The sequence below is a fragment of the Lampetra planeri genome, chromosome 29 (assembly GCF_965212315.1).
Source record: "Lampetra planeri chromosome 29, kcLamPlan1.2.h2, whole genome shotgun sequence".
NCBI classification, from domain to species: Eukaryota; Metazoa; Chordata; class Hyperoartia; order Petromyzontiformes; family Petromyzontidae; genus Lampetra; species Lampetra planeri.
The window spans coordinates 7,734,342-7,761,950 of record NC_136135.1 but is presented as its reverse complement, the minus strand read 5'-3'; the positions used below and the strand labels follow the sequence as shown (position 1 = coordinate 7,761,950).

The following is a 27,609-nucleotide window of genomic DNA, read 5'->3' as shown; positions in this document are numbered from 1 at the left end:
AACGTCTCCGTCAAGTGAGACGTGGGTCACGGCAATTATTGGGTCGTCCGAGGGTGCAGCCACCGAGGTGGAGATGTCAACGATGAAAGATAAAGTTGGTGTGTAGGTGCCAGAGGTGTGGACTCGAGTCATGTGACTTGGACTCGAGTCAGACTCGAGTCATGAATTTGATGACTTGCGACTCGACTTGGACTTGCATAACAATGACTTTGTCCCACCTATGAGATGTGGACTCGAGTCATGTGACTTGGACTCGAGTCAGACTCGAGTCATGAATTTGATGACTTGCGACTCGACTTGGACTTGCATAACAATGACTTTGTCCCACCTATGAGATGTGGACTCGAGTCATGTGACTTGGACTCGAGTCAGACTCGAGTCATGAATTTGATGACTTGCGACTCGACTTGGACTTGCATAACAATGACTTTGTCCCACCTCTGGTAGGTGCCGACGTCGATGGCTGACATCGCAATTGTGAGACGTAGCGATGGGGTTGAGGAGGTCTTCATCCAGCAGCAGATTGGCTGATGACAATGAGCAATTTGTTTGCGACGCTGGTGATCACGATGATGATGTAGGTGATGATACTCTTCGCTTGTATCGATAAGGTCACGTAGGTAGAACAATAATAGATCGCAACACAAGCAATCGTCGAAACGTCGCGATCGGAACGTCGTTATATATATTATTTTTTCTTTTATTTTTCTACCTAAGTGACTTTACCGAAAGAACCAAAGAGTATGGATTCCTGCAGTCACGAAAGCTTCAAATCGTAGGTGATGGTAATAATAAATAAATAGAAGTTGCAGATGATAATGACTGCTGTTGCCTCTAGTATTCCTTCTGCTGCTTGTGATACGTATGAAGATGCTACATTGGTTGTTGCCAGATATGAATGCGTATGATGAATGTCAATGGCTATCGCAATATCATATGCAGTACCCTTCCCATTGCGGTTCGAACATTGGAAGGAATGGAAATGCCTTGTGGCTGGAGGGGTCACGTGATCTTTACATGTGCATCTGTAGTGCATCTGTCATTCTGTCGTGCATACAACATATGCACTACAGATGCACATGTAAACTTCGATTGTTACACACGCAATTCGCTGCATGTACCATGCGCTAAACACAGGATGATGCGTGGTGTCGCTCTCACAAGACGCTAGGAAAAGCGAGACGCACCCCAACCTTGTGCCATGTGTCAATAGTTATACACATCTGGTCATTCACACGCAAGCCTATCGGATTATTAGGCGCACTCGAATATAAGACGCACCCCAAATGTTCGCCCGGAGTCAATGCAGCTATACGAAACTAGCCACGCACACGCAAAGCGATGACATTATAGGAGGTACTCCCACGTTGTACAGTATTTGAACACCCATGAGGAGCGGTGGCGGTGGGTAGATTAGTGCATCTTAAAAAGGGGTATTTCCTATTCTGTAGATTCGCTGGTAAGTGGCTCATTATATTGCTTCCGCGTCAGATCTCAGCGAATCCTGCCAGGAAACGAAGTTGCAGTGTACAGCCAGCAGCGCGCGTAAATAATGACTACCAAAACATGATGTGAAACTAAAACGCACACGGGAAAACCCCCACTGTGGATCGTTTATAAGTAGCCACGAACTGCTTGCATCGGGGAACTAAACCCATTTACCGTAACCCGTTTGGCTCCCAGCCACTTGCTGGTCGAGATGAAGACCCTTTGTGTCACATGCATGCTGCTTGCCACGCTGCCCGGTGAGTCCTGTTCTGTCGTGCTGTCCCCAGATGCTGCTGCTGCTGTTGCTGCGTTGTCACACGGAGCCAGCCAGCCACATCCATCTCGTGGGTCCCTACCCACCCGCTCTGTGCTCCAGCCGCGCTTGCCTCATCCGTCGAGTGATGTCTATTGATTGTACGGTGAACTGCGTCTTGCTTTGGACGTTCGTTTAATGATTTAGCATGCGTTTTCGAATATGTTAACTTATTTGCTAGTTTGAAGGGTGTATTACCGTGCAGTTTTATTTTTAAGTGCCGTATTGTTTGACCTCCGATTAACACGCGTTACGTTCCGTTATGTTTTTTTTTAAATTGTCGCTTTCTCCCGTGACGCAGTTGTTCTAGCGCTGATTTCTGGGTTGTTCCATTGCCTTTGCCATGTTGGGGACTCAAGCCATGGCCGCAAATGAGACTAAACTCAATCCTGGTCCCTAGGAGTTCTCGTCTGGTCAAACACAGCAACTTGACTGTTGAGCACTGATTTGCAACACTAAACCGTGAACGAGGCATTTAAAAACAATGCATCACATTTGACAGAGATACAACGGAAACTGTTTTTGGCACGTGCTCTGTTTATTTTTGTGCCGTGAAGAAGGGCCATCGCCCGAAACGTCACCCGCTACATTTCCCCTCCCTTGTAAGGCAATTGTTGTTGACGAATGTTGCTGGGGTTTTGTGGTGTTCGTGCTTGTGCACCGCTGCCAATGCAGTGTCACCGAATGCATTTTTTTATGGTTGCATACATTAATGGCACCGTAAACATGCTCTATAGTGTTCTGTGTTGGAGCATTGATGGCAATGTTGTAGCTGGGTGGACTACTGGATTACTATTCGTTATATCAATGCCTTCCGTGGGGTTTAAATCAGTATTTGTAACTGGTGTTAATTATTGTAATGTATTTAGCAACGCAGTAAGATTTCTCGTCAATTTGAATCACAGTGTTTCACTTAGAAACCCTTTAAATGCATGTCTATGTCATTCTTATTTTCTCTCCTATGCAATACGGTATTTTTTTTCGAATATGGTACTGTAGTGCTGAACAATCTATTATCCACATCAGCAGACAGGAGGATCTCGGCTCATTTTAATTGCAGTCATCTTGGCACAGACCTCCCCAGAAGAGCTAGGCTCCTATTCCCTATGTTATACAATACTGTAGTTTATACTGTTTGGTTATTTCAGTAAAGTCACGTAGGTAGAAAAATAAATTAAACAAAAAATAATATATCACAATAATCTGATCTATAATATGTGATGTATTATGTTATTTTTATTTATTTTTTCTACCTACGTGACTTTACCGAAAGAACCAAAGAGTATGGATGCCTGCAGTCACGAAAACTTCAAATCAAGATTAGTACTGTCGTTTGTTCTTGATGCTCACGGTTCGATTCCAGAGGCCGCCCTGATTAACACTGCGGTTGTCCTTCGTCCCGCACCTCCAATTAGTACCGTTAGCTACGTACGGTGCGAAAGAAGTTCAACATCCATACATTAATATACGCGCCGTCTGTTTCACAGTGGGGCTTAAAGATCCCGTGCCATCATTTGCAAGAGTAGGGCATTTTTGCGCTGGTATCACCGTCCAAATGTTGCGAAATTTGACAAGCTAGCGGACCTGCAAAACTACTCGATAGGTATTTGCATAGCAACTATCGCCCCATAATTGTACAAAATTGTCTCCTTCTAAAGAAGAGTCGCGGGTCTCGGTGAGGCTTTCTTGGGTAAACAAGGATAAACTAAATAAGGGCACAGTCATGTAGTATCGTACGTTCATGGATCGATTTCCCTCTTCAGCATTATAACACAGCCCTGTGAAATCTTTTGATTACGGATGTTGTTGGTAGATCATCACACAGAAATTCAGTGCACGTGATACCCCATCCTGTTGGCCACAAAAATTTCCAATTAGAGTCGGCAGAACATGTAGGTTATGAAATGCACCCAAAGCGTACAGGGCCACTGCCCCAAACGTCAGCTGGTGTATAGTTCTATGTTGACCGAATGTGTTAAGGTTTAATTGCAGTGCGTGAACTTTGTGCAACACCGTCAGTACAGTATCACATTTTCGTTGCGCTTAGCGGTGCAATAAGACCGAGTTAAAGTCACGGCTCTATAGCTTGTTGAAGTTGCTTTTTAAGAAGTGGCATCGACTCGCACGCAGCTTCACATAACACTGGTCAACAAAAAAATAACATTTTTTTCTGGCCTGGACTTTTGCAGCTGTTTTAGACTAATTTCAGGGTGCTGATTCCAAATCTAATCTCAGATTTGCTCTATCACATCATTTTTATGCTATCGGCATACCCCATTTTCATTGATTTTACCAGAAATTAACTCTGTCACTTATGATTGCAAGTTGTTGCGAGTCAGTGACTGCTTTAGTGTTAAAATATGGTGCTGTATTTTTAGGATAGTGTGTTTATAATATAATTTTGTGTAGATATCCACATTTATTTAATATTTTTCTTCCGCAGTTTTTATTGAAAATGCTATATTTGATATCTCAAAAACCTGATGTGATAGACAAAAACTATATGCCAGATTTGGAATCAGCACCCCAAAATTACCTTAAACCCGTTGGAATACCTTATGCCAGAAAAAGTGTGTTGACCAGTGTAATGTGCACTATCAACATCATTAAAGGGGAAATTCTCCAGGCTGGCTTTGCACTTACTGAAAGTCACGTGGTGTTGTTTTGTATAACCCAGATTAAAGGATCCAATGATGACTTCCTTTTTTTTTAATAAAAATCCCTTCTTAGAACTAGTTATCACGGCGTGGGAAACTCTGCACTGGCAATCATCCGTAACAAAAAAGCACATCCTTGATATAACAAGGATGTTCATGTGACAATTTAAATGTTGCCAGCACTGTCCACACATGTTCAGTGGAATTTCCGTAAGGTGCAGCATGCATTTACGTGTCTGATAACATTTTAACTCAACACGTCCGTCTGAAACGTGGCCGATTATATTTGACATTTTTAAGACGGCGTTACTGACGAATGAGCTGTCGAGTTGTTATTGTTCAGTTGCAGACGTCCCACCGGCTTGAATGGACTATAAAATAGCCTCAATAGTTCCATTGTTTACACCGTGGAATAAACTCGCCTCTCGATAAAATAGTTTATTTATTTACCGGAATCCCCTCCCACAAGAGGGCACAATGTTGGACGTAGGGTATTTGGAATTGAACCGAATAAGAGTACTGTAGCGTACTGAATAGTACAACTCCTCTAATCCGCGTTCATGTGTGTTGGGGGGGGGGCTCTATGCGGTGCATCCAATTGTCCGCGACACAACGCAATAAACACTCCTCTTCTTCTTGCAGAAGAAAAAACTAATATTTTTGTAAAATCGGCAATGAGGAAATGAGGGGGGGGGGGGGATTACCCATGTGCAAATTTTGGAAATCTTTGGCGTTTGTTTAGTCACGCGGCTAAAAAACACCTACGAATCGCAGACCCACGGAGGCACCGCTAATTGAATTACTTGCACATTAAAATAAAGAGTGTTACTGGGTTTCTCGAAAGCAAAGTCGATTGGTGATGTGTGTGTTTTCTTGCTGATGCCACGAACAATATATATTTCCAAGTACAACAACAGGCTTATACGAATAGCACAGTGAGTGAACTTCCTGCTTTAAACACCCACGCATGAAACACATTAACCATAAACTACGCTGTTTGTCCAGCACAGATATTGCTCAATAAAAGTACGCCCTAAAACGTTGACGTGAGGTTTCAAAACAACCCCCCTCCTCTTACTGACGAAGTGACGGAAGTAAACTTATATTAATTATTTAGTCTACTGGGACGTGTCCAAACTCGAGATAATTGCACGGTGTTCAATGTGCACACTTTAAAAAGCTTCGGGCTTTAAGCAGGAGATACTCACTGCCTAAATGTGTTGTGTAGGAAATCAATTGAACTTTTTTTTGATCTGTTGGATACATTTGTTTACAATGGTGCGCTCTCTGCCGGACAATGATGTGTTAAGTCAAGGCTTTCGATACCCTGTGGACATTAAAGATCCCGTGACTCGCTTCGAGAAAAGCATGATGCACTGTCGCCGGTGATATCCCACAGAAGGTTACTTCCATCGGTGATGGAGCCAAATTCCCCATCCGTGGATAATTCATACAGTTACAAAGAAATCCCCTGTGAGCAGTGGATAACACATTCCTGCGGAGGGAGCTGGTAGGAACGTTGGGTTGCTCGGTCAATGGCCAGGGTCAACGGCGGCGTGGTGTATTCCGCAAATATGCCCGACTGTGAGGGCGGGCACAAGCCGGCGTGAGTAGGTTAAACGTTGAGTTTTATAAGGGCACCACGGGGTGACCAGCCCCTCCCCACCCAGCCCCACCCCTCACACCCCCACCCAGCCCCACCCTCCCCACCCAGCCCTTCCCCACCCTCCCCTCCCTACCCAGCCCTTCCTCACCCAGCCCCTCCCTGCACGACGGACGGACGGACACAATAATCCCCTGTGGGCTGGTGTAACCAGGAGGTTCCTACCAGTATTACTATAAATGAACTGTTGGAATAGATTCGCAACGGGTGTGTAAAAAGTGCATTGTCCATCCTGCATCGGTGAAATTACAGCATTAGACAGAACATGGAAAATATTAACGAGAATTAAAGTGTAATTTTGTGTTTACACAGCAAGCTTCGTAAAATATATTCAACAACCAATGTTTTCGCCTTGTATCATCAGCCTGCATTTTTCTTTGTGTGCCATAGATTCGTCCACGCATACTTTTGCTGTGAATTCTGTGTTCATTAAATATCTTATTTTTGGCTGAACATGTATCATTGGCTTTAATATGCGTTGTTCATAATTTGTTCAGTTCTGCACTGACTTTTTATTTATTTCAAGAAACATGTCTCAGTGACTTGTTACCGGATCATAACGTTTAAACATTAACCTACTGATTGCGTTCACAGGACTGAGTAAACCAATGTCGTGTTTTGGTCTCCTCAATAAATGAGTGATAAACGAAACACTTACATTGTATCAGGTAAAGCACACTCAGCTATTAGCTATTTTTCAGAGGCGACTTGACCACACATAGCTCAACGTCGTGGCTGATATGATCATCGCATGTGGGAATTCATAGTATCTTCAGCGGGCGTCTGGAACTCTCTTCCTTCCGATATTAGGAAGCCACTGGAGCTATGCACTTTTAAATCTTAATTGTAAATTCATTCCTTAAGAACTCCTTTTTGTGTTTAGTTTGTTGTCTTTCCCCCGCACCTCCGATGAGCACGGTTGGCTACGTACGGTGCAAAAGGAGTTCAACATACATACGTACATCAACATGTGCCCAAACGTGGAGGGCAAAACGGCCAAAACCTGAGGAAATTCCACGGGGAGAGAGAGACACGCAAACTCCAAATATACAACAGGCATCGTCAGGGTCGGGATCGAAGCCACGACCTCCTGTATACCAGGCGAAGGAGTTAACATCTCCAGGCCACCGTGATGATAATGATGGGATACACGCAAACTCCAAATATACAAGAGGCATCGTCATGGTCGGGATCGAAGCCACGACCTCCTGTATACCAGGCGAAGGAGTTAACATCTCCTAGCCACCGTGATGATAATGATGGGAGACACGCAAACTCCAAATATACAACAGGCATCGTCAGGGTCGGGATCGAAGCCACGACCTCCTGTATACCAGGCGAAGGAGTTAACATCTCCTAGCCACCGTGATGATAATGATGGGAGACACGCAAACTCCAAATATACAAGAGGCATCGTCAGGGTCGGGATCGAAGTCACGACCTCCTGCTTATCAGGCGAGGGAGATCAGAACGAATAACCGTGCGGACGTGTGTTTTCCTTTCAGGGATGATAACCCTCCTTTCCGTGAAAACTCCGACTGAACTCACCGTCATCACGGGCAGTGACTTGGAAATCCCGTGTCAGTGGAATGTCCCTCAAGGAGACGGAAAGTCAAGTGACAGTGACGTCATTCTGCAGTGGTTCATTGTACGTGACCTGCCTCTTTGTAGGAATTTTTTTCATGTCTGTCTGTCTGTTTCATATCATGTCATTTATTTAGAAATGATGTTTGTGTTTAGTTTGTTGTCCTTCCCCCGCACCTCCGATTAGCATTTGTTGGCTAAGTACGGTTTAAAATAAATTCTACGAGTATACATACTTTCCTTTTCGAACAAAATGCATGAATCATCTTATCGTGGTTAATTTAGCGTGGGGAGGGCGCCTCAAGGGTCTAAAAGCTGACCCAGAACGACTGAAGTATTTGGACCTCTGTAAAAAAAGAAGCTTTATAGCTCATCGTATTTCTCCAGTTTAATTAATAATCTGATTCTGGGTTTGAATCTGGTTAAACCAGGTTCTCAAGTGTAGCAAGTCATTTGTCTCAGCCCCGTCATTAATGGCTGCGTACAAAAAAACACACGCACACATTAGATTTGTTTTTACTTGATTCAATAGTCATAATCAACGTTTTTGATTCAAAATATTTTGAGCTCTGGGTATGACAACAGTTAGGGTTTAATCACCATACCATTTAGACCAGGGCAAGTAAGAAGGTGCGTCACCTAGTGTGGATAGTGGCAAGTGATTGGATCTCAGAAGTAGTGCTATGGGATCTCCTTCCACAGACCGTTCTCTCGACAATGCCGTGCACTGCTTAGCCAACATTTAGCATGAATACACTGTCTTATGAAATGTCGCAGATATAACATTCGCAATGCAATATATTTGCTTTAATGTGTATCTACCATCCATTGGTATCTTCATCTATCTGAGCTATCAGATCCGCCCGTGATGATGATTATGACAATAATGATAATGATTTGTTTTCAATAATAGTACCCGTAATTGCTCGGGATGTCTCAGACATGACTTTACTCGCGACAAACAACTCACGCGGCATCCCGTCCCAACACATTTGAAAGGGCACCCACACTCCCTCGCCTGTAAGCGAGCATTCGTCTGCCAGTAGGGAGCTACGATCGCTGCCCTCTGCGTAATCCCAACACACATTTTTTTTAAAAACTACTTTAACAAAACCCATCTAAGCATGTCGATGTTCACCGCTGCAACTCGCACCCGTTGCCGCACGGCCCCCCAGGAAACGGACAAAGGCGAGAGGCGGCGGGTGTTCTACAAGAAAGGCCGCCTGCAGGTGCGAGAGAAGCCGGAGGGGTACGCGCGAGAGATGCTCGTGGGGGAAGACTTCACGATGCTCCTGAAGAACGTCACGCGGCAGGACAGCAGGGGCTATATCTGCCAGGTGACGGCGGGAGCCGGTGGCACAGAGGACAGCACCGCGCGCGTCACGGTGCGGGGTGAGTGATTCGCCAGAAACATGTGCCGGCAACGAGGGGCCCTCGGATCTCCGCCTCCTCTTCCGCTGTCGACCTCCGCTCGCCGGGGGATGGTCGCTCCTCGACCGCTGCCTGTCCTCTCGCGGCTCTGGCCATTTCCCCCCCCCCCCACCGGCCATCCACGTGGCTGACTCCTTGCCCCCTGCACCAAGTCGAGGCTCACGAAACCGCTTTGCCTCTGCTCTTTGTCTGCGCAGGTGCATTCTTTAGCATCCTGCCTTTAACAAAAACAAATTGTAGCCCTAACCTCTGGTTACACCAATCCACAGGGGATTGTTGTGTCCTTCCGTCGTGCAGGGAGGGGCTGGGTGGGGAGGGGCTGGGTGGGGAGGGTGGGTAGGGGCTGGGTGGGGAGGGGCTGGGTGGGGAGGGGCTGGTGCCCTTATAAAACTCAACGTTTAACCTACTCACGCCGGCTTGTGCCCACCCTCACAGTCGGGCATATTTGCGGAATACACCACGCCGCCGTTGACCCTGGCCATTGACCGAGCAACCCAACGTTCCTACCAGCTCCCTCCGCAGGAATGTGTTCTTATATGTATAGTGAAACATATAGGAATAGGCTTTTCTGGCAATAAAAGCCTGTCTGGCAATAAAACAGTTGTGTTGAGGTGTCCAAACACCAAATATCTTCCTTGTGCAAGGCATTAAGTTTGTTTGCATTAACCACAAGTACTTTTTAACACGGAGGCTTTCGCGACCAATATCATCTATAATAAAGGTTTTTTGGGATTAGATCGCGTAAATATATACATATGGCGGGTTTTAAATACACATTTATATATTTACGCGATCTAACCTAAAACAAAACCCTATTATACACACGTACGTTGTTGCAAAACATGCAAACAAACATGCTTCGATGATATTTGTATTGTCTTTGAAACTCTATTGACCTGCACCAGAGACAGCCTTGCAAAAACAATTGCAAGTATCAGAAACATGTCAAGCTCGGGTTGAGCAGTTATATCTATTTAGTAGCTATTTGGTGTGTGAAGCTCTAAACACAACTGTTTTATTTCCAGAAAGGCTTTTATTGCCAGAAAAGCCTATTCCTATATTTTTCAAAAACATATAAGACGAATTATTTATCTTACATTTTTCATAATTTTGATACTGGCAAAAAAGGTCCCGTGGATATTCTACATGCATATTTATGGCTACCTGTTTCAGTGGTTCTGCAAGTACAACAAACTTTAATTCGCCAGATATGGTTCTTGCGTCTGCCCGACATAACGATGGTCACACCCAGAAGGCGTCCTGTTCATACCCAGTGATTCCTAGCACGCCCTGCTCCCGAACCTACCCGGCTAACCACCCACATAGAGACCCACGGACGCACGCAGAGACCTACAGACTCACACAGAGAGCAGTAACACTCACTCAGAGACCTACAGACGCACGCCAAGACCTACAGACTCACACAGAGACCCACAGACTCACACAGAGACCCACAGACTCACACAGAGACCTACAGACTCACACAGAGACCTACAGACTCACACAGAGACCTACAGACTCACACAGAGACCTACAGTCTCACACAGAGACCTACAGACTCACGCAGAGACCTGCATACTCACACAGAGACCTACATACTCACACAGAGACCTACAGACTCACAGAGACCTACAGACTCACGCAGAGACCTACATACTCACACAGAGACCTACATACTCACACAGAGACCTACAGACTCACACAGAGACCTACATACTCACAGAGACCCGCAGACTCGCACAGAGACCTACATACTCACGCAGAGAGCCACAGACTCGCACAGAGACCTACAGACTCACAGAGACCCGCAGACTCGCACAGAGACCTACATACTCACGCAGAGACCTACAGACTCACGCAGAGACCTACAGACTCACGCAGAGACCTACAGACTCACGCAGAGACCTACAGACTCACACAGAGACCTACAGACTCACGCAGAGACCTACAGACTCACGCAGAGACCTACAGACTCACGCAGAGACCTACAGACTCACACAGAGACCTACAGACTCACAGAGAGAGCAGTAACACTCACGCAGAGAGCCACAGACTCACAGAGACCTACAGACTCACACAGAGACCTACATACTCACACAGAGACCTACAGACTCACACAGAGACCTACAGACTCACACAGAGACCTACATACTCACACAGAGACCTACAGACTCACACAGAGACCTACAGACTCACACAGAGACCTACATACTCACACAGAGACCTACAGACTCACACAGAGACCTACAGACTCACACAGAGACCTACATACTCACACAGAGACCTACAGACTCACACAGAGAACAGTAACACTCACGCAGAGTGCCACAGACTCACAGAGACCTACAGACTCACACAGAGACCTACATACTCACACAGAGACCTACAGACTCACACAGAGACCTACAGACTCACACAGAGACCTACATACTCACACAGAGACCTACAGACTCACACAGAGAACAGTAACACTCACGCAGAGAGCCACAGACTCACAGAGACTTACAGACTCACACAGAGACCTACAGACTCACACAGAGACCTACAGACTCACACAGAGAACAGTAACACTCACGCAGAGGGCCATAGACTTGCACAAATATAAATGGCTGGTGGATCCAGAGCTGCAGAGAACGGGGGCGGCCTGGTTTCGATACATCAGTCATGGGGGTGGGGAGGGGTGGGTGGTGTTTGACCATACTTCACCATGCTGGTCATTGCAGGTTGGGGAAGGGAACACGGTTTGTCTCGCATCACGCTCAGCACGTGTGCCCGTGTTCAGTCCAGCTTCCAGGTCAATAAGGCGCCTTTTAACGTATTTGCCCGCATCAAAGCAGTCGATATCGCTATGATGTACACGTACACATGGTTTTGTATTGACACTTAACATTGTAAAAGCTGATGTCAGGAGGTCCATTGTTGTTAGGTTTGCAAAGCTGTTGGGGTCAGAGCAAGCGATCAAAAGCATTCATCCGAGTGTGTTGAAGTTAGCAGGCCTTGGCACTGACGTTTAGTGTAATCTCCTGCTGATGTGAGAAATCGCGCTGCACCCTCCCTACCAGTAGCCATAACCCTGTCCATAATAAACACCAGCCCTCTTTCCCTTGCAAGCCATGTGGTTCAGCAGTAATTGTAAGCAGCATGCGCGTGGCTGTAATTGTGCATACTTTGGTGTCCTTCTCCCACATCTCCGATGAACACGCTTGGGTACGTGCGGTGCGAAATAAATTCAGCGTACATACATAATCTTGAAACCTGCAGTCGTAATAATACATTACTGCAGTTTTCCGCATTTCCCCTACATGCAAGAATAACGACGAAGGGATTGGGAAAGTGTGTTATGAAAGCAGAACCGTTTTAACAACTGGGAGTCATGAGATTGGTAGTTTCCTGAGCTCATACAAAACGCATCGGCGACAGAAACAATATTTGAAAGGAAGAAAATGAAAAAGTACATTTTTGTAAAAAAGCATTTTTTATGGTTTGTGTTTTGCTTATATTCCATCATTGTTTTGATATGCAAAATAACATACTGTAAACTCATTGTGTCGTCTTCAAAACAAATGGGTATATTGCAGCATGTGCAAATTCATATTAACAGATGCCACTGCTTCTTCATCAGTATGGCATTGCTAAATTCAGTCTACAGGGCTTCATTACTCAACTTACTCGATCATGATTATTTATTCAAGTTTGTCCCAAAGACGTAATTTTAAAAAAAGTGATTTCCTCCTCAAACGAGCATTGAGGCAATGCTCATCTCCTGTGTAAATCCCGGCACCAGTGATGGAAATTCCACATTGCTATGGTGTGGCTGAGTCTCTTCGTCGGCCAACAACTGATGATTCCCCCATTAATTGTTCATCATCTCACGAACCGCAGAGCGATTGTGGACTGAGTCCGCCTACAACCAGGATTTGAATAAAATAAAACTTCCCATTTGCGTGCCCACACTCTACGGCTGAGATAACCTGGGTGGATACAAAACATATATAATGATGCCGCGCGATAAGATTACTCGTAAAACGATGATGACAATAATAACAGTGCTTTTCTTTCTGCTTTAGACGTGGTCCCTCCAGAGACTGAATTTCCCGACAAGTCTGTCGTTATAACACAAGAAACTTATGCGGAGGTAAGTCAGTTGGTGGCTCTTCGACAACCCGCACTTATCAGTGCAGTAAAGCACGATATACAGCGTGGTAGAATAACCCCACCACCCACAAGTGTGGTAATGCCCTCATCCATCAGGGCATTGGTCAAGGGGCAGGCGTGGACAAGACAGTGGCTTGTAATTATAACGATGAACTTAAAATCTAAATCGTAATAGATTACAGCCAGTAGTCAATGCACTACTGAATAAAAGCCTGCCCATTCTGAGTCAGTCATGGGGACTCTTTGACCATACTTCACCAAAGCGGTTAGTATGGGTTGGGGAATGGAGGCAGGGTGGAGGAGGACATGACTATTTCAGAGACTGTATATGGCAAATAAGACTACCCTGGTCTCATGAGTTGTCGCCTGATTGTGAATAACTAAGGCTTAATGCTCACCACTGATGTTATCCGTGGCTGGGAATTGAACCGAGGTCTTAGGAGTTCATTGCACCCAATGCTAGCGGATATTATTTCCAGTGCGCATCTTTCCGCATTGCATCGCGCATCATAACGCTCTCGTCACTTCTTGCAGGTCGGTGTGTGCATCGCGAGGAATGGATATCCACAGCCCAAGATCACGTGGCACAGAGGCAATGAGTCTGTGGTCACTTCAACCGGTACGTTACTCCGTCCACGCGCGCGTTTGTCTTCTTGTGCCCAAAGCGAAGTGATATGTTCCGAAAATGAAATGCCTGATCCAGTGGTTATTGATCGCTGAATATGCCAATCGGTGATCAAAGGTGGCTCATATTTGTCTAAAGAGATACACTACTAAACTTCCATATGTATGTTGAACTTCTTCGGCACCGTACGTAGCCAACCGTGCTAATCGGAGGTGCGGCGGAAAGACAAAAACTAAACACAAAAAGCAGTTCTAAAAAAAGAATGTGATAACTATGTATATTTACTCATCATAACCTATCACAGCACAGATTCGATATCGCTGAGGTCCAGACAGAAATAATTATTCTAACACCATTACCATGTTCAATTCAAACGTCGCTTTTCACTTAATTCAGCATACCTCCTCCACCTCTACCCCTCCAGACTTCATCGTTCAGGAGACGGTCACCGAGTACGCCGGCGACCTGTACACGGTCACCTCGAGGATGTTGTACCGGCAGCGATCCTTCACGAACTCCACCTTCCACTGCCAGGTTCACCACGGCTCGCCGGCTCGGCCGAGCACCGTCGCCTCGGGCAAAATAACCGCAGTGCACGAGGGTGAGTAAGCAGCTCAGCGGGCCGGCTGCGTCACAGCATGCGGCTTGAATATTCAATTTGCCGCCAGCAAAAATCTCGGGGGTGGGGGTGGCACGAGACACTGGGCCAGTGAGCACACCGGTTTCGTCTGGCCACGGTTGGCCAATTGAACCTTATGGCGGTACCCCCTGGGGTATCCATAGTACCATAGTGCCCCAGGCTCTCGCATAATGTCCGTGATGCAGTCATTTTGAGTCTGTTGATGGTCGGCGATGCGGCAAATCGACTTCATCTCGACGAGCTGTACACGATGGACTATTTAAAGTTGAATTTTTCGATAATGGATTTTTTTTATGCCAATGTTTGGCGTTTCGACATTGTAGAGTAGCACTGATTTCGGATTGATTGGTACCTCTGGAAAAAAAATATTGTCCCAGACATAAAATGTTTAATTCCATCGGCCAGTTTGTATTATTTAGTACCACAGGGTCGGTTGAATTACCCACCCACACAAGCCATCTGCTGTATATATATATTTCTTAAGTGGGTGCATAAATGTTATTCCGCTTCGACAAAGCGTCTGTGAATTACCCATTAATGTTTTGGGGGTGGTAGGGGGGGGGTTTGCTAAAATGAGTACCACATGAAATGCAGAGGCTGCAACACTTTGGTGGGAAATCAAGAGAGGTTGTTTTTCTACTGTATACCAGGCATAAGAATGTTGACCACTCCTTTGAAACTTGCTTGGACAGGACTGTTTGAACACGTGGCACTTTGAGTCAAATGTCACCGATCAGATTGCGGACTTCGCATGCATTTTGGATAGTCAAGTACAGCACTTAAAGGTTTTAGATAACGGAGTGTAGCTTTTGTTTGTGTTAGGGCCACGGGATTCACCAGGGGGCAGTATATGGCAAGATATAAGCACTGCAGCATGAAGCGACACTGTGGCCTGCAGCATGAGTCACCACTGTGGACGATTAATGTATCACAGTCTGAGGAGTGTCTGCGATATGTGGTATAGCATTGGCATTGTGAAAGACCCAACTTACGGGATCCCTGCGTTTGATCTTCCACGAAGCTCACGGTCCACCCTAAATCGCATCCGCACAAAGCATGGCAGATGCGGATACCTGATGCACAAATGGAAAATTAAAAACTCTCCGTTGTGCGACTGCGGCCATCCAGAACAGACCGTACAACGTGTAACGTCGCAATTCCCCGATCCACAAATACGAAGGAGACATCGCACGCGATGATGATACACTCCTCCGCTGCTCCTGACGCGGCTGTCTGGCTTGACCACTTGAATGTGACATCTTCGTTGTTGCGCTGCGTCTACGTTGACTATACGAAATAAGAAGGCAGTGATCTGAAAAGTCGGCAGGGGCCGGTCTTTAAATGTACAATATGTGTAATTGCCGTACGAACTCCACGCACACTCTGCGTACGTTTCATATTAAATATTTTCATAATATAGGTGATCATTTGTTTTGAAGCTTGCTGTCACGTGCTGTCATTGAGTATACCGGGGATTAAATCATACCCCTAACATGTGTGCCCCTTTTTCTTGCAGCAAAACCACAGTTTCAGAGGACACTCGTTCAAATATCCATTCCAGACGTGAAAACTGACAATAGTCTTCTGTGTGAGGCCACAGCAAACCCCAGGCCTACTATAAGTTGGAATATCACGGGAACTCCTGTAAGTACACGAGTCAAAGTATTTTATTTCAAATATATATTTACCTCGATGTTATCCCTATTGCCCTGTCGGTGTCACGTCAAACCTCCATTGGGTCAGAGAACGGTCCGTGCAAGTGGATCTTACAGATCTACCTGAGAGACATACCTGCAATAACCACACATCTACCTTGTAGGTCTTACAGAGCTTACAGATCTACAGGTAAATGTGTGGTTATCTTACATCTTACAGATCTACCTGAGATATATACCTGCAATAAACACATTCCTGCGGAAGGAGCTGGTAGGAACGTTGGGTTGCTCGGTCAATGGCCAGGGTCAACGGCGGCGTGGTGTATTCCGCAAATATGGCCGACTGTGAGGGCGGGCACAAGCCGGTGTGAGTAGGTTAAACGTTGAGTTTTATCAGGGCACCACGGGGTGACCAGCCCCTCCCCACCCAGCCCCATCCCTCCCACTCCCCACCCAGCACCACCCTCCCCACCCAGCCCCTCCCCACCCTCCCCTCTCCACCCAGCCCCACCCCTCCCATTTTTGGATAAACGACGGACGGACACAATAATCCCCTGTGGGCTGGTGTAACCAGGAGGTTCCTACCAGTACCACACATCTACCTTGTAGATCTTACAGAGCTTACAGATCTACAGGTAAATGTGTGGTTATCTTACACATCTTACAGATCTACAGATGTCACTAGCCTTAAAGCGAACTCTGGTTCATACAGTAGGGGGCAGAATTTTCCCAGCTTGCTTTGCCACTGAGGGTAATGTTCATCGCTTTCCGGTCAACAATTTTTTTCTAAAGTTTGAAATTTAGCCAGCTTAAGTGTCGAGTAAAAGTCAATGCGATGGCTGTTTGTGCAGTGATTTGTGCAGCGCTGTTTGTTTAAGCACAGGCAGCTACCTAGATTCGAACTAAGTGGTGGTGCCAGCTCAGTGCTCTGACCTCTGAGCCACCCCGGTCACCTCCTCGCCATAGTCCTGACACATTGGGGGGGGGTATACTCACGTTATTTCCACCCACATTGTTATGACGACATGAGATATCACTGACAGAATTCACTCAAAGAACCCTCATATACAGCCCACGCATGCAGTTCACGTAAGGCCACGTCCTGTGTTCTTAACTCGATATCTTGTGATGCTTCTCTGGTGAAGGGGGAATATTTTTATGTCAATGCGCAGCCCTGACATCATTTGTCTCTGGGACATTTTTTGTCAGTCTCAAAATGATGAACAAATATGAATAATCAATATTATCAGAGCGTGCTTGTTTGCACGTTTCGGTGACGGATTGTGGACTCCTTGCAGGTGGAGCACTGGAACCGAGAGAGAAATGTGCTGAGTAGTCAACTGCAGCTGAACGTGAACGATCTGGAGAGGGTCACAGTTGTCACGTGCAGTGCGTGGAACAAACACGGGCGGGGAGAGATGACGTTCGTCGTACAGTACCGCAAAGGTGAGTGCAAACGAAGCATGACTCCGTTCTGTCTCCACGCATGTATTTAAAATGTGCTTTGGTCCATCGATAAAAAAAATGTGCTTTAAATCGCATCTGCACAAACCGTGGCAAGATGCGGATAACTGATGCACAAATGGAAAAATGAAAAGTCTCCATTGTGCGACTGTGGTCATCCAGAGCAGACCGTACAACGTGTGATGACGCAATGCCCCGATCCACAAACACGAAGGAGACGTCGCAGCGAGGATGCACCACTCCGCTGCTCCTGACGCGGCTATCTGGCTTAACCACGTGAATGTGACATCGTATTCGTTGCTCTGCATCTACGTCAGCCGTACGAAAGAAAGAAAAATGCCCATCCGCCTATTGGCCTTCCATACCAATATTATAAAGCAAAAAGGTCAAGCTTGTTATTGGCACTCGATATTAACTTTTTGACCCTTTACAAGGCAAACACGAACACAGTGCACAAACTCATTGTGCACTACTGTGCAGCGTCATAGCTAAATTCATAACAGTATAAGAAAACTCGAGACTGGCTTCGACTTTCTGGGTCTCATCAGCAGCTAATCGGGCATCTAGAGATGAGCACCTAGTCTATGGAAGGTAGCTCACTAACCCAGCTATTTACAAGCCGAAGTTCGTGAGCTGGCCGAGTGTGGTGGTGTACGCCTGTCACCCACTGCCTTGCGTGTGGGGTTGATGGATCACACATAGATCACGTGTGTGAAACTCCTAACCTGCAGGGCTTCGAGGTGGTCAGGGTTGAGTTGCTGACCTATCTGTTTGGATTTTCTCAGAAGTTATTCACTCGTGTGCCAGATCTATCTCCAAACACCCGCACTTTCATCTCTCAATTCAAAATTATTCAACGAGGAATGGACGAGGAAACTGTCTGTCGGACTCTCCTACAAAGAGGAGCCTGCAGAGTGTGTGCGATTCTCCTAGATAGGACTATTAAGATATCCTATTCAGCCACGTAATTGTATGCCAGTCCCTACTTCCCTTTGCAGGACTCTATAGCCGATCTCAATAAGCCAGGAAAGCTTCGCTCTAGAGCAGTTGTTTCTCACACTTATGTGGCCTGCAGAACACTCGGCCGATGCAAACATTTCCGTGGACTCCCCCCATCCTCGGTGACAGAACGCATTCACTTCTCTCACTAAATACCACTCGTAAAAAATGTATTCACATTACCGGAACATTAAAAAAAATGGTTACGCAGCTACAAGGCTTTTTTCAAAGGGGGGAGGGTTTTTTTAGATCTTAGCGTTAGGATAGTTTAATCAGGGGTAGTTTACCATTTTTTTTATTAACTGTCATGTAAGTAAATTTTTTTTAGAAAATACCCCAAACAAAAAGTGTAATTAACATTGTCATAATTCCCGGATCGACGTGCGTCGCAGACAACGCGAACCACCCGGAGGGCCGTCGCGGGCCGCTCACCAGCGGTCCCGGGACCGCACTCTGAGTCTCGAGAGCCTTTCCAGGAGGGTCCTGCTAAGCTTCACACTTGGGCTGGGGGGGGGGAGACGTCTCGTAATTCTTGTTTGTGTCTTTTTTTTTGCCTCTTACAGATACATTTCCAAGAACGATCGAGGTGGTCGTTGGTGTGTGCGTTGTAGGCGCCATGCTTGCATTGCTCATCATTTCAATTTTGGTCATCAAACGCTGTCGAAGGTAAACGTTGAAATGTGTTCGGATATCTCTAAAATTAGCGCGGCCTGGAAGCGTATTATTAAGTAATACATCTTACAATTACAATTCCTTATTGAGGAAACACGAATTAACTGATTACTAATCTATCTTATAATTACAATACCCCCCTCTCTTCCGCCTCTGATCTCTGCACCTGATTGGGTTCGTTGATGACGTCGTCCTGCTGCTGCTCTATTTAAGGCCAGAAGCACGTGGCTTGCTTCACGATTCTGGCAAATCGCCCGATCATGCTAGATGTGATTACCAGCGAAACGTCGTACTGCTCTATTTAAGGCCGGAAGCACGTGGCTTGCTTCACGATTCTGGCAAATCGCCCGATCATGCTAGATGTGATTACCAGCGAAACGTCGTACTGCTCTATTTAAGGCCGGAAGCACGTGGCTTGCTTCACGATTCTGGCAAATCGCCCGATCATGCTAGATGTGATTACCAGCGAAACGTCGTACTGCTCTATTTAAGGCCGGAAGCACGTGGCTTGCTTCACGATTCTGGCAAATCGCCCGATCATGCTAGATGTGATTACCAGCGAAACGTCGTACTGCTCTATTTAAGGCCGGAAGCACGTGGCTTGCTTCACGATTCTGGCAAATCGCCCGATCATGCTAGATGTGATTACCAGCGAAACGTCGTACTGCTCTATTTAAGGCCGGAAGCACGTGGCTTGCTTCACGATTCTGGCAAATCGCCCGATCATGCTAGATGTGATTACCAGCGAAACGTCGTACTGCTCTATTTAAGGCCGGAAGCACGTGGATTGCTTCACGATTCTGGCAAATCGCCCGATCATGCTAGATGTGATTACCAGCGAAACGTCGTACTGCTCTATTTAAGGCCGGAAGCACGTGGATTGCTTCACGATTCTGGCAAATCGCCCGATCATGCTAGATGTGATTACCAGCGAAACGTCGTACTGCTCTATTTAAGGCCGGAAGCACGTGGATTGCTTCACGATTCTGGCAAATCGCCCGATTATGCTAGATGTGATTACCAGCGAAACGTCGTACTGCTCTATTTAAGGCCGGAAGCACGTGGATTGCTTCACGATTCTGGCAAATCGCCCGATCATGCTAGATGTGATTACCAGCGAAACGTCGTACTGCTCTATTTAAGGCCGGAAGCACGTGGATTGCTTCACGATTCTGGCAAATCGCCCGATCATGCTAGATGTGATTACCAGCGAAACGTCGTACTGCTCTATTTAAGGCCGGAAGCACGTGGATTGCTTCACGATTCTGGCAAATCGCCCGATCATGCTAGATGTGATTACCAGCGAAACGTCGTACTGCTCTATTTAAGGCCGGAAGCACGTGGATTGCTTCACGATTCTGGCAAATCGCCCGATCATGCTAGATGTGATTACCAGCGAAACGTCGTACTGCTCTATTTAAGGCCGGAAGCACGTGGATTGCTTCACGATTCTGGCAAATCGCCCGATCATGCTAGATGTGATTACCAGCGAAACGTCGTACTGCTCTATTTAAGGCCGGAAGCACGTGGATTGCTTCACGATTCTGGCAAATCGCCCGATCATGCTAGATGTGATTACCAGCGAAACGTCGTACTGCTCTATTTAAGGCCGGAAGCACGTGGATTGCTTCACGATTCTGGCAAATCGCCCGATCATGCTAGATGTGATTACCAGCGAAACGTCGTACTGCTCTATTTAAGGCCGGAAGCACGTGGATTGCTTCACGATTCTGGCAAATCGCCCGATCATGCTAGATGTGATTACCAGCGAAACGTCGTACTGCTCTATTTAAGGCCGGAAGCACGTGGATTGCTTCACGATTCTGGCAAATCGCCCGATCATGCTAGATGTGATTACCAGCGAAACGTCGTACTGCTCTATTTAAGGCCGGAAGCACGTGGCTTGCTTCACGATTCTGGCAAATCGCCCGATCATGCTAGATGTGATTACCAGCGAAACGTCGTACTGCTCTATTTAAGGCCGGAAGCACGTGGCTTGCTTCACGATTCTGGCAAATCGCCCGATCATGCTAGATGTGATTACCAGCGAAACGTCGTACTGCTCTATTTAAAGCCGGAAGCACGTGGATTGCTTCACGATTCTGGCAAATCGCCCGATCATGCTAGATGTGATTACCAGCGAAACGTCGTACTGCTCTATTTAAGGCCGGAAGCACGTGGATTGCTTCACGATTCTGGCAAATCGCCCGATCATGCTAGATGTGATTACCAGCGAAACGTCGTACTGCTCTATTTAAGGCCGGAAGCACGTGGATTGCTTCACGATTCTGGCAAATCGCCCGATTATGCTAGATGTGATTACCAGCGAAACGTCGTACTGCTCTATTTAAGGCCGGAAGCACGTGGATTGCTTCACGATTCTGGCAAATCGCCCGATCATGCTAGATGTGATTACCAGCGAAACGTCGTACTGCTCTATTTAAGGCCGGAAGCACGTGGATTGCTTCACGATTCTGGCAAATCGCCCGATCATGCTAGATGTGATTACCAGCGAAACGTCGTACTGCTCTATTTAAGGCCGGAAGCACGTGGATTGCTTCACGATTCTGGCAAATCGCCCGATCATGCTAGATGTGATTACCAGCGAAACATCGTACTGCTCTATTTAAGGCCGGAAGCACGTGGATTGCTTCACGATTCTGGCAAATCGCCCGATCATGCTAGATGTGATTACCAGCGAAACGTCGTACTGCTCTATTTAAGGCCGGAAGCACGTGGATTGCTTCACGATTCTGGCAAATCGCCCGATCATGCTAGATGTGATTACCAGCGAAACGTCGTACTGCTCTATTTAAGGCCGGAAGCACGTGGATTGCTTCACGATTCTGGCAAATCGCCCGATCATGCTAGATGTGATTACCAGCGAAACGTCGTACTGCTCTATTTAAGGCCGGAAGCACGTGGCTTGCTTCACGATTCTGGCAAATCGCCCGATCATGCTAGATGTGATTACCAGCGAAACGTCGTACTGCTCTATTTAAGGCCGAAAGCACGTGGCTTGCTTCACGATTCTGGCAAATCGCCCGATCATGCTAGATGTGATTACCAGCGAAACGTCGTACTGCTCTATTTAAGGCCGGAAGCACGTGGCTTGCTTCACGATTCTGGCAAATCGCCCGATCATGCTAGATGTGATTACCAGCGAAACGTCGTACTGCTCTATTTAAGGCCGGAAGCACGTGGCTTGCTTCACGATTCTGGCAAATCGCCCGATCATGCTAGATGTGATTACCAGCGAAACGTCGTACTGCTCTATTTAAGGCCGGAAGCACGTGGCTTGCTTCACGATTCTGGCAAATCGCCCGATCATGCTAGATGTGATTACCAGCGAAACGTCGTACTGCTCTATTTAAGGCCGGAAGCACGTGGCTTGCTTCGCGATTCTGGCAAATCGCCCGATCATGCTAGATGTGATTACCAGCGAAACGTCGTACTGCTCTATTTAAGGCCGGAAGCACGTGGATTGCTTCACGATTCTGGCAAATCGCCCGATCATGCTAGATGTGATTACCAGCGAAACGTCGTACTGCTCTATTTAAGGCCTGGAAGCACGTGGATTGCTTCACGATTCTGGCAAATCGCCCGATCATGCTAGATGTGATTACCAGCGAAACGTCGTACTGCTCAAATTGTAAATGTTGTGTATTTACTCTCCAACACACCGGTGGGCTCAAGTAGTAACTAATTGGCGTTTTGTTTACGTGACAAATCCCTCACTAATTGGCTGTGTCGGGTGGTGGAGGGTTACGACACATATTCTTGGTTCTTTAGGTAAAGTCACGTAGAAGGGAATGATAAAATAATAAAAATTCAACAATATAAACAAATTCTCACGACGTTTCTGCCACAACGCAAGCAGACGTCCTCAGGTGACACATTTATACTTTCGTGATCTTACCCAAAAACCATTATTATGAATCTCTAAAATTATTTAGGTGTTTTTTTCTATATACATGAGATAAAAATGTTAAGTCCCTTTATCAATCCACTGCTGAACGAAGAACTCACCCCCAAATTGTCGCCACCTCTCACGATCCTGCGATGTAATACAAATACAAAGATCCCCCCTATAGCCTTCACAGGCTGTTGGGGAAAGTGCTGTTAGCGAGCACCTATGAAGGCCGGAACGGTACACGAGGGGGTGGTGTGACCAGCACACGCCCGTCCGCCTTTGTCTCCCCAGCGGCGATGTTTACACATCCCATCAGGAACTGATTTGAGGCTGAGTCGAGCTAGGGGAGGCCCAGGACTGGTTCAGATAATCGTCACTGGTGTTGGCCGTGGGTAGGAATCGAACTCTGGTCGCTGGGTTCATAGCGCAGCGTAGCGCTATCAATCCACCAATCACCTGCACACGAACCAATTTCATGGCTCCATCTCCCCAGTTTTATTTCCTCTCGCACTGTTGTCGGTCGCTCACGGTCATTGTTTGACCATACTTCACCATGCTGGTCAGTGGGGGTTGGTGAAGGTGGCGCGGGTGGTGGTAGGTGCGGTCCAGCTTTCACTTGCCAGCAATGATTGGCCATGGCAAGGAATCAAACTCAGGGCCCACCGGGGTTTAAGGCTCTGTGTGAGCCACTAACCACAAGCATTGCCTGCTATTAACCGACAATTTGTAAAGTATTTTCTTCATATGCTGGATGAGAACTGTAAAAATTCAACGTTACACTTTTTGGGTCTTTCAGTAAAGTAACGGAGATATAAAAATAATAAATAAAAAAATAGCAATCACGACGTTACGATCGCATGATGAATTCCTGCAGTCACGAAAGCTTTAAGTCAAGATTCAACGTGATGTTTTTCAACATTGCATACACTATTATAGCTGACAAATGGCACTTGTGCAAGAGTTCCACACACCGAGGAGATGGAGCGATTTAATCAGACTGTGTACAGGCGCTAGCTGGATTATATTGCACCGTATGTATGTTGCACGTCTGTATGTTGAACTTATTTCGTAGCCAACCGTGGTCATCGGAGGTGCGTGAGAGGTGGTGGTGGTGGCAGCTTAGCGAGGCCTTCATCCAGCAGTGAATTGAGCATGGCTCATGATGAATGCAGTACACTGCAGGTGTGCGCAATCAAAGCAATGCCATGCCTAATCACTGCACTGTCCGCTGGTTTTTTCAAACAGAAATAAGGAGAAACCTGGAGAAGCGGATAAATCACTAAATCCACTTCACAAAGGCTTGGTAAGTGCGGCTGTCATTGCATCCGACTCGCAGGGTTGTGTTTTCCCTGCTTTTATATTTGAAGAATGTGAAAGTGTACATGTGGAAGCATAGAAGTGCAGTCCAGCAAAGGATCTTGATGCACTGTCTTTCTCTGCCTGCAACTATATACCGAACGCAACCCCAATGACAACATTTTATTATGCGTCACGGTCGCCCATCCAAACATTATCCAGGCTCAGACCTGCTCGGCTTCTGATGTCTCATGAGATTGGGCAGGCTACGGGTGATTATTTCATGAACGTTTTCATCTCACGCTTGTCACATTTTTTTTTAAACGAAGTAGCAGACGACCATGATTACAACGACGGTGCTGAAATTCGGAAATATAACTGAGGATGATAATGATTTTTACACTGGTATTTTTTGTTTGTCTATCTTTTCCTGTAGGAATGCTGTTAATCTTAGCTGGCTGTCACAATGAGAAGACTACAACATCTTCTTAGGTTTTTTCCGGTAAAGTCACGTAGAAAGTAAAATAAAATAAAAACAAAAATCACGACGTTTCGGAGGCAACACAAGTCTCCGTCATCAGGTGGGACCGTCACAGCCAGATTAGCTGTATCAAGATTTTTAGCTATTAGCTATTAGCTGTACCCTTGATACAGCTAATCTGGCTGTGACGGTCCCACCTGATGACGGAGACTTGTGTTGCCTCCGAAACGTCGTGATTTTTGTTTTTATTTTATTTTACTTTCTACGTGACTTTACCGAAAAAACCTAAGAAGATGATTCCTTGCAGTCACGAAAGCTTCAAATCTAAGACTACAACAATATGCTGCCAAACACATGGATGATGACTGACTTTCGTGAGCTTTCGTCACATATGTCGCGCTATGCTGTTACTTTTGAAGATTTTTGTTGTGGGCACACAACCCTTTTTTTTTACGAGGTATAATTTCAAAGAGCACTTTAATATGTTAGGACTGTACTTGTGTGTGTATATATGTTTACAGCATCAATATAAACCAAACTATAATTGCACCGCCGTATAGGTGAGGTTACGCGATGCTGTCGTAGTGTAACGGTCAGCGCACCGGGCTTGCAATCCAGACATCGCCGGTTTTGTTCGATCTCCCAGCGTGGCAACTGAAACAACGAGGCAATGTCTCTTAAATCCCCCCCTCCCCACGCACCTCCTCTGTCCACCAAGCACTATAGATGGGTACAGCCAGTGGGGTAAAATGTGGGTAACTGCAATCCAATATTTTCAAGATGTCCGTGCGCACGTGGAAAAGATAGCCAAGATACCTTTGATATAGGAGGGTTCTCTCGATTTAGAGCTCCCTCTCGTGGAGTCTCGTCTGCCAGCATGGGCTCGAGCGAGTAATTGCAGGGCTGCGCCTTTATACGCGTGTCCGACTTGTAAGAGTTGGAGTTTGGGCTGGATTGAACACACAGGAGTAGATGAAGAAATTATTATTTCTTTTTTCTAGACAAATAATCATAATGTGCACAATATGTTTATACTTACTGTATACCGATCATGTAAAATGCAAAGCTATACTGTACTAGTATACGCCTAAAACATTTTAACACCTGATATTACCGTTCGCTGACCTGTGGTCAATGTGTTAGAATAGTGGCTTGTTTAGATTGTGCAGTATTAAACAATTGCAGTGCAACGTCGCATATCCAACCGTCATATATCCACCCCGACCACCCACATCCAGTGCGGCGACGCACTGTGGATCGTGTCACTCTTAATTCACAGGCTTTCTTTCACTTCATGCGATTCCCTGTACATGTAGCCCTATGCCCTTCAAGTCACCCATACGGGTGGCTATTGCGTGAACAGCGCGCGCTAAACGGGGTTCGGGGCTGGCCGCTCGCCTCGTGCGGTGCATTGTGGGCTGAGGTCAACTGCCCCCAATTGGGTTTTTGTTTAATGTTGGAACGCATCGACCGCGTAGGGCAAGGGAAATCCTGTCGCACGTTCGCAATCTCGCGTGCATTCACTTTCTCAAGTGCGGCAGAGTTTGTTTTGCTGACGTTTCAAGCAGTCGTTAAGTCTCTCCTGCCGGGCAACGTATGTGTGCAAGCAGTCATTCCCTATCGATGTTCACGTATGCGGTCCAGACCACGAGCTCAAACCGACTGCATGTTGTGTGTCCTTTTTGCTCGTTAGACCATCGACTCGACCGGTGTAGGCCTCATCGGTGCAACACAGTCATCAATAGGCCACCACTACCATTTGCCTCTGTGTGTTGCCAACACACGGAAAGGACTATCAACTTTTCACGATTGTGACCCCATTAGCACCTGCCCACATGTGTAGATGACGGGGAAAGTCCATCACAACAGAAGCATGGACGCAGGCTGGAAACACGTGTTTAACAACGCACAAAGGTGTGAACCATTGTGTGTACAAAAGCTTATCTCCTTCACGAATTTAACTTTTTTTTCACAAAGCCACAGTGAGTCGGATATGCGATGTAATAACAGCAGTTATAGAACATTTATTTCGTCGGTTTAAGTATTCTCGTGTGGTTCTTTCTTTCAATGCAATCTGTGATGTGTTTTTTTATTGCAATGTACATTATTGACGTAATGCGTGCTGAATTAATAAAATAACAGATCTCTTTCGTCATGCGTGTGCCTGATTGAGAGTGTAACGCGATCAACGGGGTACTTGCCTGCACTAGCAGACACCCACCAGCAGGGTGTGATGTGTGGGCCACCAAGGTTCCCCAGACCCCAAGAGGGGGGCTGGGGGAAGATGCCAGGTCCTTCTGGAACTCTCTGGAAGGGAGGTGTGGCCAGGAGCGTGGCCAAGGGCGTGGAGACCCTGGCAGGTGTATAAAAGCCGGAACCCTGACCGGGTTCGGCAGTGTTCCTCAAGCCGAAGACTGAAGACCGGGCTTAGAGTAGGACCCTGGGTACCCCCAGACCCAACGTCCTTGTAAGGGCCGGGACTGAGTGGGACAGTGGCAGGGACCCCAGGACCTTGGCTGGGTCGGGTCAGGATAGCCTCCCCTAGGCCCCCTAGTCGGAGGGCTGAGTGTCGA

At 46.5% G+C, this 27,609-nt stretch overlaps 1 protein-coding gene across 1 annotated transcript; it reads left to right on the top strand.

The window, feature by feature from the left end:
• Positions 1 to 1,500: 1,500 nt before the first annotated feature.
• Positions 1,501 to 27,186, top strand: LOC144728649 (basal cell adhesion molecule-like). Its single transcript, XM_078608222.1, has 11 exons — positions 1,501 to 1,745; positions 7,627 to 7,769; positions 8,881 to 9,097; positions 13,204 to 13,271; positions 13,826 to 13,910; positions 14,341 to 14,517; positions 16,073 to 16,200; positions 17,510 to 17,657; positions 19,238 to 19,340; positions 24,505 to 24,562; positions 24,992 to 27,186. Exons 1-11 carry the CDS (start codon positions 1,700 to 1,702, stop codon positions 25,001 to 25,003), a joined length of 1,185 nt encoding a protein of 394 aa, XP_078464348.1. The 5' UTR covers positions 1,501 to 1,699; the 3' UTR covers positions 25,004 to 27,186.
• Positions 27,187 to 27,609: the final 423 nt, after the last annotated feature.